We start from the raw sequence: 14,788 nt of genomic DNA, 5'->3' as shown, positions 1-14,788 counted from the left end.
CTAATGTCTGTGCTTTAGAATAATTTTAGTTGCATGTTAACTTTATTTCATTTCATTCCTCTTAAAGCTCGATTAGGAGTAATAAGTAAATGATGCAGTATTTTCTTAGATTTTTGTTGTGGTGTGTTAAGTAGGTTTAAACTGTGATTGCATTATCATGTATCTAAGAAGAGCCCAAGTAACCCTAAATTCTAATTAGATTCTTAAAATCTCGAGATTTTCCCTTGTATACTATCCGGATCAGAAATGCATGGACACTTAAACTTCTGTAATCATTTGAAAACATCAGATTGTTTCTTTACACTGTGTTAAAGAAAATAACGCTTCATTGTAAAATATGTTACAGATTTTAAAATCTTGATACTTAACAAAACAAATAATGGTTTATGATACAGTAAAGTAAGAATAATCTTTTTTATCTTTATGGTCAGCCACTATATAAACACTATAAACAATACTCATTTGACAATGAGCACACGTTTATGATCAATACGTAACGTATCCATTCTCTGCTACAAACCTACAGGATATATAAAGAGAAAAAATTACAGTGGTTTGAAAATGTGTCATGAAAATAATCTTGCAAATCTTTTTTTAGTGAGAATAATTCTCCAATCTGGCTGTCACCAAAGAAAGCTCAGAAAAGCAAAGACTGACAGGCTAAATCACTCACTGGATCTTTCTCCAAATATTGTGCAGAAAATAAAGGTGGCAGAGGAAAGAGTAATCAAACTGCCGAATCTGGCTCTGGTGCACAGATAAATGTTGATGTTGAAATTAGAGACACAAGTCAAAAGCCTAATGTATGTGATTTTAATGAAGAGTTTGATGCAAGTGACAAAAAGAAAAGGACAATGAAGATAATAATGATGAGAAAATACTGGGACTGAACATAATTTTCATGCATCTAACATTTACTTCTCCATCAAATGATACTACACGTTGACCAATACTGTTCCAGAGAATATCAGAAATGTGATTACTGAAAAGGGTAGTGAAGTACAAAAAACAAAGAGCTACCTTTTGAATGTATAGAAAGACCAGATAAACACACTAAAGGAACACTTCCTTGTGCTTTTACTCTCATGTCAGTGAGGTAAAATATTTATGGAGAGGGATACTATACACACCATCAACAAAGTTACTGTACTGTTTTTGCTGCCAATTATTTGCCTCTCAGGGTGAAAACAACAAAAATAAATTTCTCTCTGTTAGTGGTGGAATTAAATCCATACATATCAAAGCATAACCCATGACTTGAATAACTATCAAATGTAGAAAAATGGAGAACACTTTCTATGGGATAAAAACTTAATGCGGTCATTGACACAGATAATCAGAAAGTTGGGAGACTAAGAAGTGGAGAAACATTTTACAGCCCCTATTCTTAGCCCAGCAAAACCTTGATTTCTGCAGTCATCATGAAAACATTTCATGGAAAAAGAAAAAAATTCTTAGAATTGGTACTGATGGTGAAATATGAACCGATATTGAAAGTCCTCTAATGGGTTAAAGAGTGTGCTTCCTTATTTTGCAAAAGGGATAAAAATGAATTTATTTTTATTTTGGGTGAACATGTTAAGGAAAAAATTACTGCAGATATAAAAAGGGCTAAATATTATGGCAAAATTTTGAATTGTAGATAGCTCTCCTGATGAGAACAGAAAAGCACAAATAATTCAATTTGGTATGTCCATATAGATAATGACATTGTGGAAGTTTGAGAATCCTTCTGGTGTTTCCAGTTGATGTGAGACAAACAAAAGATATTCAACAGTACCTGGAAAAGTATGGGCTGCACTCTGCATTGTGTAGGGCTCAAAGTTACGAGTTTGTTGCGTCAATGTCAGTTGTACATGAAGGAGTACAAGAAAAAATTCGAGAAGTCAATTGAAAAGCCCACATTAGTCCATGTGTTAATAATTCCTTAATTCTTTGTGGAGTTCACGCATTTTCATGTGTTTCATCTGTCACCTGTATTGGAACTGTAGAGAAGTCACATATATCTGTTTATTCTTCTTGTCTTCTACAAATAGATGTGGACATGCAGAAAGCTTGCTTCTCGTTTTATCTTTTTGACCTACATCAATACAGGCATTGCGAATCACAGAGATATTTACTATTCTAATTACAACAGAGTATGTACCAGGAAGAGCCAGACAACATATTACTCTCCCCCACATATGTCTCAAAATGACCAGAATGAGAAAATTCGAGTAAATAGAGCTAATACAGAGGTTCATGGATAATCCATTCTACCCTGGTACAACATTTGCGAATGGAACATATGAAGGGGGGATAAGCTAGTGGTTCCAAAAGAATCTTCCACCAAATGGCGTCAAGTTGATTGTGGATTACTAATGTACACTATTTGATTAAAAGTATCCAGACACCTGACTGAAAATGACTTACAAGTTCGTGGTGCCTCCCATCGGTAATGCTGGAATTCAATATGGTTGTTGGCCAACCTTTAGCCTTGATGACAACTTCCATACGTTAAGTCAGGTGCTGGAAAGTTTGTTGGGGAATGGCAGCCCATTTTTCATGGAGTGCTGCACTGAGGAGAGGTATCGATGTCCGGTGGCAAGGCCTGGTACGAAGTCGGTGTTCCAAAACATCCCAGAGGTGTCTATAGGATTCAGGTCAGGACTCTGTGCAGGCCAGTCTGTTGTTGTTGTTGTTGTTGTTGTGGTCTTCAGTCCAGAGACTGGTTTGATGAAGCTCTCCATGCTACCCTATCCTGTGCAAGCCTTTTCATCTCTGAGTAACTACTACAACCTACAGCACCGAGCGAGGGGGCGCAGTGGTTAGCACACTGGACTCGCATTCGGGAGGATGACTGTTCAATCCCGCATCCGGCCATCCTGATTTATGTTTTCCGTGATTTCCCTACATCGTTCCAGGCAAATGCCCGGATGGTTCTTTTCAAAGGGCATGGCTGACATCCTTCCCCATCCTTCCCTAATCCGATGAGACTGATGACCTCGCTGTCTGGTCTCCTCCCCAAAAAACAACAACAACAACAACTACAACCTACATCCTCCTGAATCTGCTTAGTGTATTCATCTCTTGGTCTACCCACTACGAGTTTTACACTCAACGCTTCTCTCCAATACTAAATCAGTGATCCCTTGACGCCTCAGAACGTGTCCTACCTTCTTCTAGTGAAGCTGAGCTGCAAATTCCTCTTCTCCCCAATTCTATTCAGTACCTCCTCATTAGTTACATGATCTACCCATCTAATTTTCAGCATTCTTCTGTAGCACCACATTTCGGAAGCTTCTACTCTTTCTTGTCTCAACTATTTATCTTCCATGTTTCACTCCCATACAAATACTCCATACTCCATGCAAATACATTCACAAAAGATTTCCGACACTTAAATCTTTACTCAATGTTAACAAATTTCTCTTATTCAGAAACGCTTTCCTTGCCACTAAAAGCCTACTTTTGCATCCTCTCTACTTCGACCATCATCAGTTAGTTTTCTCCTCAAATAGCAAAACTCATCTACTACTTTAAGTTTCTCATTTCCTAATCTAATCCCCTCAGCATCATTTGATTTAATTCGATTACATTCCCATTATTCTCGTTTTGCTTTTGTTGATGTTCGTCTTATATCCTCCTTTCAAGACACTGTTCATTTCATTCAATTGATCTTCCAGGTTCTTTGCTGTCTCTGACAGCGAACCTCAAGGTTTTTATTTCTTCTCCACAGGTTTTAATTCCTACTCTAAGTTTTCATTTTTTCCTTTACTATTTGCTCAATATACAGCTTTAATAACATCAGAGATAGGTTACAAACCTGTCTCCCTCCCTTCTCAACCACTGCTTTCCTTTCATGCCCCTTGACTCTTATAACTGCAGTCTGGTTTCTGTACAAATTGTAAATAGCTTTCTCTCCCCTGTATTTTACTCGTGCCATCTCCAGAATTTGAAAGAGAGTATTTGAGTCAACATTGTCAAAAGCTTTCTCTAAGTCTACAAATGCTAGCAATGTAGGTTTGCCTTTAGTTAATCTATCTTCTAAGATAAGTCATAGGGTCAGTATTGCCTCACATGTTCCGACATTTCTATGGCATCCAAACTGACCTTTCCCGAGGTCAGCTTCTACTAGTTTTTCCATTCATCTGTAAAGAATTCTTCTTGAAGTCTGAGGGTATTTCGCCTGTCTCATACATCTTGCTCACCAGATGGAAGAGTTTTTTCATGGCTGGCTCTCCCAAGGTTATCAGTAGTTCTGATGGAATGTTGTCTACTCCCGGGGCCTTATTTATGGCTTAGGTCTTTCAGTGGTCAGTCAGATTCTTCACACAGCATCGTATCTCCCATTTCATCTTCATCTACATCCTCTTCTATTTCCATAATATTGCCATCAACTACATTGCCCTTGTATAGATAGACCCTCTGTATAGTTGTTCCCCCTTTGTGGTTTCCCTTCTTGGCTTAGGACTGGTTTTCCATCTGAGCTCTGGATATTCATACAGGTGGTTCTCTTTTCTGCAAAGGTGTCTAATTTTCGTGTAGGCGGTATCTACCTTACCCCTAGTGATATATGCCTCTACATCCTTACAATTGTCCTCTGTCCATCCTTGATTAGCCATTTTACACTTCCTACCAATCTCATTTTTGAGACATTTGCATTCCTTTTTGCCTGCAGTGGATTCTGATACAGTTTGGAAGTCCTGTGTGGTGATCAGGGTACATGCCTGCCTACTACTCATTATGACCCTCTACAACTGTCGGCAGTCTTGTCAGTCAACAGACGAGGTCACTCTGTACGCTTTTGTGCTGTGCATGTCCCTTCACATTTCCAGTTCACTATCACATCAGAAACAGTGGACCTAGGGATGTTTAAAAGTGTGGAAATCTCACGTACAGACAAAGTGACACCCAATCACCTGACCTTGTTCAAAGTCTGTGAGTTTTGCGGAGCGCCCTATTCTGCTCTCTAACAATGTCTAATGACTACTGAGGTCGCTGATATGGAATACCTGGCAGCAGGTGGCAGCAAAATGCACCTAATATGAAAAAAGTATGTTTTTAAGGGTGTCCAGATACTTTTGACATTAAAAAATGCAGTGATATGGACATTAACATTGACTGATGAGGAAGAAGGAGGATAAATAAAACTATGAGATGTGCACTAGCTCTTAATGCTGGATTACCAATTCACATAGTAGTTTGTGATAAATATTGGAATTCCTATACCACTCTATACAGGTACTGTTGAACATATTTTGACATATCTGTTACATATTGTGGGATACTGTTAATGAACAGCAACTCATTTTATAGTTACAATTGATGAAGTTTTATGAAATAACATGAAATGCTCACACATTTGTATATAGACTGCAGAAGCAGACTGATAGTGTTTTCAACTGGAGTTACCAAATTACAGTTGAATGTGATTATTGACAGTTGGCATAGGTTAGTGACATTACTAAGTAAAAAGGACTAAATTTGTTGAATACTTTATATTGATTCTCATAATTATGGTATGTGTCTTAAATTTGAGCTCTCCAGTTTTGTTAAATGTAGCAAGGTTTCTTTATTAAGAGTATTTGATAGCTCTTGAATATTGAAATATAATAGTTTGGTGCCTTTAAGTGATTACACTCAATTTTTTGCAAAAATCCCAAAATGATGTACTAAACGTAAATGCCATGGTTGGCAGGATCAACAATATTGTCACATAAACCTCATATGGTGCATCTGAGGCTACACAGTTTTGGCGTATTGTTGTAGCCTCACATTTTGCACATTTTCAAACTACTTTTTGAAGAAGTTCACTGCAAATAGTCTTCTGCTCTTTCACAGAGCTATAGAATGTCATTTCAAACAATGCATCGTTTCCATAATATATTCCCATAGTTGCTCTAGTGTCAGAATAAATAGGTAAGGTTCTTTGTCTGATTCATTTACAAGAAACATGGACAGGCAAGTAAAATAGTGTACTGTGTCATTAGTTAGGATTTGTTAAATTGCCCAAATCTATTCATATGTCAAATTAACATTTCTGTATATAGTACAAGAAAAATTAATGCTTAATGAAAAATTATGCAGGTGAGAAAAGTCTTCAGTTAGCGATTTGATAGTGTGTTAACACACTGAACTCATGTATGCGATTAAAATTTTCACTGCAATAGTTTGCCCAAATCTCTTGAGGTTATAGCTGTGAATCTTAGATCAACATTTTACATAAAACAGAGACAGAGTCGAATCCAGGATTGTGGCCTTGAGAAAGGGGGCCAAGGGGGTGGGGCAGAGGGGAGGGGAAGCTCAAAGAAATTTTGCGTCACTGTGTCATCTCCAAATTGTCTAAAGTAAATGAAGGTATTTCCTCAATCTATTATAATCTCAACTACGACAGCGTGAAAATTTTTGAGGACTTTAAGTCTGAAAGCTTTGCTGCAAAGACTTTTCTTTGAGATTAAGAAGAAACAGGCGTAGTTCTGGACGGGGGTTGACCTGCAGCCCAACGGCTACCCCCCCCCCCCCCCCCTGGATATGCCCCTGAACAGATAACAGAGGCATAATTAACATCTATAGATATGAATCAGTTACCTTGCTGAAAAGCTTTACCAAGTCCCAGAAAGTGATGAAGATATTGCTAGACTAGGGATACTAAGTGATGTAGGCATTGCTAGACTAGGGATACTAAGTGATGTAGGCATTGCTAGACTAGGGATACTCACACTGTGCCTGGCTGCACGCCAGGGCCTCTCACCAGGAATGGCACACGAACGTCGAACTCGAATGGGAACGACTTGCCCTTGACAAGCCCGAACTGGCCCAAATGGTAGCCATGATCCGATGTATACACCAGGTAAGTGTTGTCCAATTCACCCAGTGCCTTCAGCTCTTGGTAGATCTGCCATGAAAGGTAAAAAAGATTAGGAGTTAGTTTTTATAGTTTCTTTAGATTTTGTCCAATTCCTTCTTTCCCATTATTTTTGAGGCTCCTGTCGATTCCATTTTGACTGTACTTTATGAGTTGTTCGTATAGGACAACTTCTTGAATTAAATAACTGTTGCTTATACAATTCAACAGGAAATGGTTAGCTAGCACTTTTTTTTATTAACAGTTATAAGGCGCACTCAAATGAAAAGGAGACAGATGGATAAAAGTAAGTACTGTTTATTATTTAAAAAGGAATATCCATCACTGTTAACACATTTATCCCGCTATGAGACAAGGCGGTCACTGCCTTCGTGAAAAAATGTTTGCGGTTGCCTACAAAAGAATGAGTGTACCCAGGCGTGCGCCTCTTTGTCCGAAGCAAATCAACGACCATGAATGTCTTTCTTCGAGACTCCAAAAATATGGAAATTGCATGGGGGGAGATGGGGACTGTTTGCTTCCAGCAAAGCTTCTGCGGCATACTCGAAACATTCTTGGCAATATGTGGGCCAGCCCCGAAAAAAGACATTTATGGTCGTCGATTCGTTTCGGACGAAGAAGTGCACGCCCGGTTACAATCATGGTTCCCTACGCAATTGCAAAAATTTCTCCCATGAAGGCACTGGCCATTTTGTCTCACAGCGAGATGTGTGTATTAACAGTTACAGCGATTACTTCTGAAATAAAAGACAGTTTACTTATTTTTTTCAAGCCGTCTCGTTTTCATTTGACTACCCCTTATAAGTTACTTACCCATCTTGTTGTAGCCCTTGCATTAAAATCCACAATATGGCAATGCCGTAGCGGTTTTAGGGTATGATTTCTGTAAGACTGACAGACAATACGAAACAGAGCTACGATATCAAAAATTGTTCAGTATTTACCAGTATCAGCAATCCACATGGCATTAATCGTACCAAGTCTTAGGCACAATGCAGGAATGATAGACTAAACCTTAGAAACGGTATAAACGACGACAATAGAAACACTAACATTAGTTAAAATTGCAATACTAAGGATGATACATGTGACTTAGTTAGCGTTATCACTGATTGGGTTGAGACTAGATTACAAAAGAAAAAGAAAAAAAAATTGAGAAAAGTTGTGGTGGCGATTTTAATGTTTTAGGTGTTCTATACAGACTCCCCTCCCTCCCCCCGCCCCACGCCCCAATTGAATACAACGCACAGAAATTTCATACAACCATGTGAAACTGCCAGAAAAATCCTTTTTGGGATATTGTTTAATTCGCCCATCACATTGGCTTCAGTGTCGGTTAAGTCGTCAGTCTTGACCTTCCACGTGCACTTCATGGTTTTGTGGTAGGTTCATATAGACAACAGTAAGTCTCGTCAACACTGATGACAGAAAAGAACTGTCCACGTCTTGCATTTTAATTAAGATGCAGCAGAATTTCCGCTTGCTGTGTCGGTCGGGCGTCATGGTGCCCGAGACAAACTTTCCAATTTTATCTTCTTCAAAACACTCTGGAAACGTCTTGAACACTTAATTCAAAGACGCTGCTCCATTGCGATGAGCGACAAAACAACTTTGAAACACTTCGGGCGCACGTCCACTTCTTAACATCGATATGTTGTAGAATCTTAGGATATATTCTGAGCCCCAACGTAATAGGGCTACGTATCTCGAACAGAATGACCTCCTCCATGTCAACCAGCACGGACTCTGAAAACATGGATCATGTGAAACACTACTCGCACTTTTCTCACGTGACATACTGACAGCCGTGGATCGAGACAGTCAGGTAGATACAGTTTTCCTCGATTTCGGAAAAGCTTCTGAGTCAGTACCATGTCTAAGCTTATTACCAAAAATACCTCTTATGGAGCATCAAGCGAAATTTGTTACTGAATTAACGATTTTTTGGTAGGGAGGACTCAGCAAGTTATTTTGTGTGGAGTGCCATCGACATATCTAGAAATAATTTCGGATGTGCCCCAGGGAAATGTGTAAGGCCTTTTGGTGTCCATGTTGTATAATAATGACCTTGCACTGGATATTAATACTAAACTCTTACTCTTCGCAGCTAACGCAGTTATGTGTAATGTAGTACTGTCTGAAAGAATCTGCACAAATATTCAATCAGATCTTGATAAGATTTCAGAGTGGTGCAAATATTGGCATCTTGCAGAAAATGTTCAAAAAAGGTAAAACTGTGCACTTCACAAAACGAAAAAAAGCATGGCATCGTACGACCATAACATTGTCAGCTCCCGGTAGCTGAGTGATTGCCGGCACAGTAGCTCAGCGGGTTCGGTCAGAGAGCTGGTTGGCCTCTGTAATAAAAAAAACTGAGTGAAAGGGTCAACAACGAACTTGAACAGATGTCAAGTGACGTCCGCAACGACCAAACACAACGATCAACAACGAACAAAATGAAAAAAAAGAAAAAAAGTGGAAAGCGCGACACAATGTCAATCCTAAGGGCCCGGGTTCGATTGCCGGCTGGGCCGGAGATTTTCTCCGCTCAGGAACTGGGTATTGTATTGTACTAATCATCATCATTTCATATCCATCGACGAGCAAGTCGCCGAAGTGGCGTCAAATTGAAAGACTTGCACCTGGCCAATGGTCTACCCGACGGGAGGCCCTAGATACACGTCATTTACATTTTTACCATAATATCATTGGGTCCCAGTTGGAATCGGTAAACTCGTACAAATACCTGGGCGTAACACTTTGTAGGGATATGAAACAGAATGCTCACATAGGCTCAGTCGTAGGTAAAGCAGGTGGCGAACCTCGGTTTACTGGTAGAATACTGAAGAAGTGCAATCAATCTACAAATCATTGGTGCGACCCATCCTAAAATATTGCTCAAGTTTGTGGGACCCGTACCACATAGAACTAACAGGGGATATTGCGCAGATACAGAGAAGGGCCGCATAAATGGCCTCAACTTTATCAAGCCCTTGCGAGAGTTTTACAGAGATACTGAAGAAACGGAACTGGCAGTCTCTTGAAGACAGGCGCAAGCTATTCCAAGAAAGCCTACTTAACAAATTTTCAAGAACCGGCTTTAAATGATGCCTCTTGGAATATACTACAATACAGATTAAATACAGCGCATACGGAGGCATTTAAAAATCATTCTTCCCGCGATCCATACGTAAACAGGAGTAGGCAAATCCTGGCATAATCGTTCAAATGGCTCTGAGCACTATGGGACTTAACATCTGAGGCCGTCGGTCCCCTAGAACTTCGAACTACTTAAACCTAACTAACCTAAGGACATCACACACAAAAAAATGGTTCAAATGGCTCTGAGCACTATGGAACTTAACATCTGTGGTCATCAGTCCCCTAGAACTTAGAACTACTTAAACCTAACTAACCTAAGGACATCACACACATCCATGCTCGAGGCAGGATTCGAATCTGCGACCGTAGCGGTCGCGCGGTTCCAGACTGTAGCGCCTAGAACCGCTCGGCCACTGCGGCCGCCCACAAAATCCTCGCAACTGGTACAACGGGAATCCCCTCTCCGTACACTTCACAGCGGTTTGTCGAGTATAGATGTAGATATAGAACGCTGGCTGCTTACAACTGTCTGGTCGAATGCACATCTGTTGTTTACAATTGTTAAGTTCATCCCACCACCATACTTATTGCGCTGACGGCGCCTATGTGCCAGCGGAACTATTTAGACGAACGGTTTATGACCGAATTCAAACAACAGGAAGTAAATAAGTAAGTCTATGGGCTCCGACTCTGAGAATTCAGTATAGTGTGAAGTCCCCATGTGCTGGAATCACTGATTCTAAATGTCTTGGCATGGAATTATAGAAGAGATAGTTAATTTCTGACGAAACTCGCTCTACATTCTTTGGAAACAAGTCAGTAAAGCATCAACAATGGTTGCTAAGGGATAACGAACAAATTATCGGCCAATCATATCCCAGACACGTTCAAACGGTGACATGTCAGGCAAACGGGTGGTTCAGAGAGCTGCAGTACATACTTTTCTTCTAAGGACCTTGGCCGTTGCTTGTCACATATGGCTAACCATCGTTCTGCTGAAATACGAAACGTGGAGTTACCTAAACGAGGGGCAGTATCCCGAACTCTGAAATGTCATTGATATGACTTTGTTCTATATAACGCAGTCGAGAGTAAATGATGTAGCATACAATTGCTTACCAAACCATCATATTCGTTGTTCGTCCCCTATATCGCTGTATAATGCAGCCTCTCAGACTGTGACCAGCACGCCGGCCGGTGTGGCCGAGCGGTTCTAGCCGCTTCAGTCTGGAACCGCGCGACCGCTACGGTCGCAGGTTCGAATCCTGCCTCGGGCATGGATGTGTGTGATGTCCTTCGGTTAGTTAGGTTTAAGTAGTTCTAAGTTCTAGGGGACTGATGACCTCAGATGTTAAGTCCCATAGTGCTCAGAGCCATTTGTGAACAGCACAATAAAGTACAGTGAGCTGAACTATGTGTGAATGTAGACTTTCCTGAAGGTACTCTACTGATAAGGTCTCAGATTTCTAGCACAGCGGCGCTATTCATGTACTGCCACGTTTCGACGTGTCACGCTCATCATCTACTGGCAAAGACTTCGTGTGGGAGCCATCACCGTAGAAAGGATTAATTGGGGTTCTGCTGACGTGAATATAACGTGACACATACAAGTGACTGCGAGGAGAAGTGTTACATGTATTTATGTTGTTGTGGATAAATATGAAAAGGCAAGGAACAAAGATGTTTAAATGTATTGCAGTTTTACTAGCACACCCTAAAAGCATCAATGGGACCAATGAACTCAACACCTGCATTCAACAGATGGACCGACATAGCTGGCGCAGTGGTTTCGACGAAAACACATTTAGTACTCAAAAAATGGCTCTGAGCACTATGGGACTTACCTGCTGTTGTCATCAGTCCCCTAGAACTTAGAACTACTTAAACCTAGCTAACCTAAGGACATCACACACATCCATGCCCGAAGCAGGATTCGAACCTGCGACCGTAGCGGTCGCGCGGTTCCAGACTGCAGCGCCTAGAACCGCTCAGCCACTCCGGCCGGCCATTTAGTACTACCGAGACTCAAATAACCTTCATATTTAGTTTCCCATGGTTGCCTTCAATCCTATAAGACAAATGTCGCGACAGTTCCTTTGACGGGGATAAGGTCAATTTCCTCTCCTCTCTTTCTCAAATAAGAAAAAAATGCAAATGGCTCTAAGCACTATAGGACTTAACATCTGAGGTCATCAGTCCCCGCCGGCCGGGGTGGCAGTGCGGTTCTTGGCGCTACAGTCTCGAACCGCGTGACCGCTATGGTCGCAGGTTCGAATCCTGCCTCGGGCATGGATGTGTGTGATGTCTTTAGGTTAGTTAGGTTTAAGTAGTTCTAAGTTCTGGGGGACTGACGACCTCAGATGTTAAGTCCCATAGTGCTCAGAGCCATTTGAACCATTTCATCAGTCCCCTAGATTTAGAACTACTTAAATCTAACTAACTCAAGGACATCACACACATCCATGCCCGAGGCAGGATTCGAACCTGCGACCGTAGCAGAAGCGTGGTTCCGGACTGAAGCGTCTAGAACCGCAGCGGCCGGTTTCTCCAATAAGAACTTGCAGTCATAGAGTTGCTCTTTTTCAAAAAATGGTTCAAATGTCTCTGAGCGCTATGGGACTTAACATCTTAGGTCATCAGTCCCCTATAACTTAGAACTACTTAAACCTAACTAACCTAAGGACATCACACACATCCATGCCCGAGGCAGGATTCGAACCTGCGACCGTAGGAGTCCCGCGGTTTCGGACTACAGCGCTTAGAACCGCACGGCAACCACGGCCGGCAGTTGCTCTTTTTCTCGGACGGATAACGTGAGACTGCATTCCGTGTAGGTAGGTGTGTGGACGAAATAGATTGTTTCCATGTGAAATGAATCAAACCGAGACGTAAATGGGAACAGATAAATGAGTATTATCATAACGATGTAGAAAAACGGCGATCTCAGTGCATAGAGCTCACCTCTTTCTACGGCGAGAAAGTTTCCTCTTCAAGCGACTACATATGAAAGCATATGGCACAAAGAACAAACACAGTGCAGGGCAAATAACAAGGTCTACACCGGGTGATTCGGAAATAAAGAACGGACTTCAATTGTTTTTCACAGACAAACTATAGAAGATAGAAACACATTGCGGGTGTCACTGGATAGAGGAAGGTTTAATGTTCATACACAGCTGCGCTGTTGTTTGTAGCGACATGGAGACTGCACCACAAGAGAACTTATTTTGTATGTTACAATTTGCACTAAATCCATTGCTGAAGTGCAACGTGCATTCCGCCGTCGATTCAGAGAGAAGCCGCCTCTGCAAAAGCAGATTTATGATTGGCATAGAAAATTTTTAGAAGTTGGTTGCGTATTCAGAGGGAAGAGTATGGCCGGCGACGCATATCTGATGAAAATGTCGAGCGTATCCGAGATGCGTTCGCAGGGTGCCCTCGGAAATCCACAAGACGGTCAGGCCAGGATCTTCAGATTCCTCAGACATCGGTGTGGCTTGTTCTGAAACGACACCTAGACACGAAGTCTTACGAGTTGCAGTTAGAAAATTGCAGCAATTGCGTCCCTGCGATCATAACAGAAGGCACGAATTTTGCATTTCAATTCTCGAGGATAATTTTGCATTTCAGTCCTCCAGGATACGCCAAAGGACACTTTTTTTTGAATGACTCATCTTTTCGGACGAATTGACGTTTCATATGTCGGGTAAAGTAAACTGCCACAATGTAAGAATTTTGGGGGTCACAAAGTCCTGGGGCCGGCCGGAGTGGCCGAGCGGTTCTAGGCGCTACAGTCTGGAATCGCGCGACCGCTACGGTCACAGTTTCGAATCCTGCCTCGGGCATGGATGTGTGTGATGTCCTTAGGTTAGTTAGGTTTAAGTAGTTCTAAGTTCTAGGAGACTGATGACCTCAGAAGTTAAGTCCCAAAGTGCTCAGGGCCGTTTGAACCATTTGAACTAAGTCCTGGCGTCGTCGGTGAACATGAAGGAGATTCTCCGAAACTGAATGTGTTTTGTGCGGTTTCTGTCCATAAAGTTTATCGACCTTCCTTTCTTTCGGAGGAAACAGTGACAGGAATGTCACGCCAGAACATGTTGCAAACTTGGTTGCTTCCTCAACTTCACGAAAATTCCAATGATATCGATTTATGTATGACGGCGTCCCGCTAGATTTTTCACGTTGAGGTGCTGCGTTATCTTAACACCACCATCCTGCAACGCTGGACTGGAGGAGATGGACAACAAGATCTTGGTCATTGCTTTTCTGCTCCCAGGTCATCAGACCTCACACTTTGCGATTTTTTTTTTCTGTGGGGGTACATAAAAGACAGAGTCTTGAACATAAAACTTTGAACGTTCCTCTATCCAGTGGCATGCGCAATGTGTCATTCATAGTTTGTAATAAACAACAGAAATCTGTTCTTTCTCTCTGAATCACCCTATATATTCTAGACCGCACATGTAAACAGATGACACGCGTGTTGTTGGTGACTAGTTCAAAATGATACAAAAGTCCGTAAATCTGGATATACGTAATTTCACTCGATCGTGGGCAGTGGGACACGTGGCAGACAATATAAATGGTAATTTACGTCGGGGAAACGTGTATGCTACACTTAACTATTTCAGTCTAACACTGCAACGGTTATGAATCTCAAATCTGTCTCTAGACATACTGATTTACAGTTTTCGAGGTTTTCTGAACTAGTTCAGGTGAATGCTGGGACAGCTTTGCATAACAGAACACGAAATGCCTAGCATTGAAAGCAAGGAAGAAAATGGAAACGAGCAGTGGAAAAATGATGGTTTTGACATGACACACAGTCGGGCCTCCAGC

At 41.3% G+C, this 14,788-nt stretch overlaps 1 protein-coding gene across 1 annotated transcript in view; it reads right to left on the bottom strand.

Moving 5' to 3' along the window:
• Window positions 1–14,788, bottom strand: part of LOC124774601 (extracellular sulfatase SULF-1 homolog) — a 449,198-nt gene that overhangs the window by 125,083 nt on the left and 309,327 nt on the right. The window contains exon 6 of the mRNA XM_047249494.1: window positions 6,702–6,877. Within this exon, the coding sequence (XP_047105450.1) occupies window positions 6,702–6,877 (176 nt within the window). The remainder of the gene's footprint in view (window positions 1–6,701; window positions 6,878–14,788) is intronic.

Source organism: Schistocerca piceifrons, chromosome 2 (assembly GCF_021461385.2).
Source record: "Schistocerca piceifrons isolate TAMUIC-IGC-003096 chromosome 2, iqSchPice1.1, whole genome shotgun sequence".
In the NCBI taxonomy this organism is placed as follows: domain Eukaryota; kingdom Metazoa; phylum Arthropoda; class Insecta; order Orthoptera; family Acrididae; genus Schistocerca; species Schistocerca piceifrons.
Note: the sequence above shows the minus strand (reverse complement) of the source record. Positions and strands in the feature narration are given on the sequence as shown.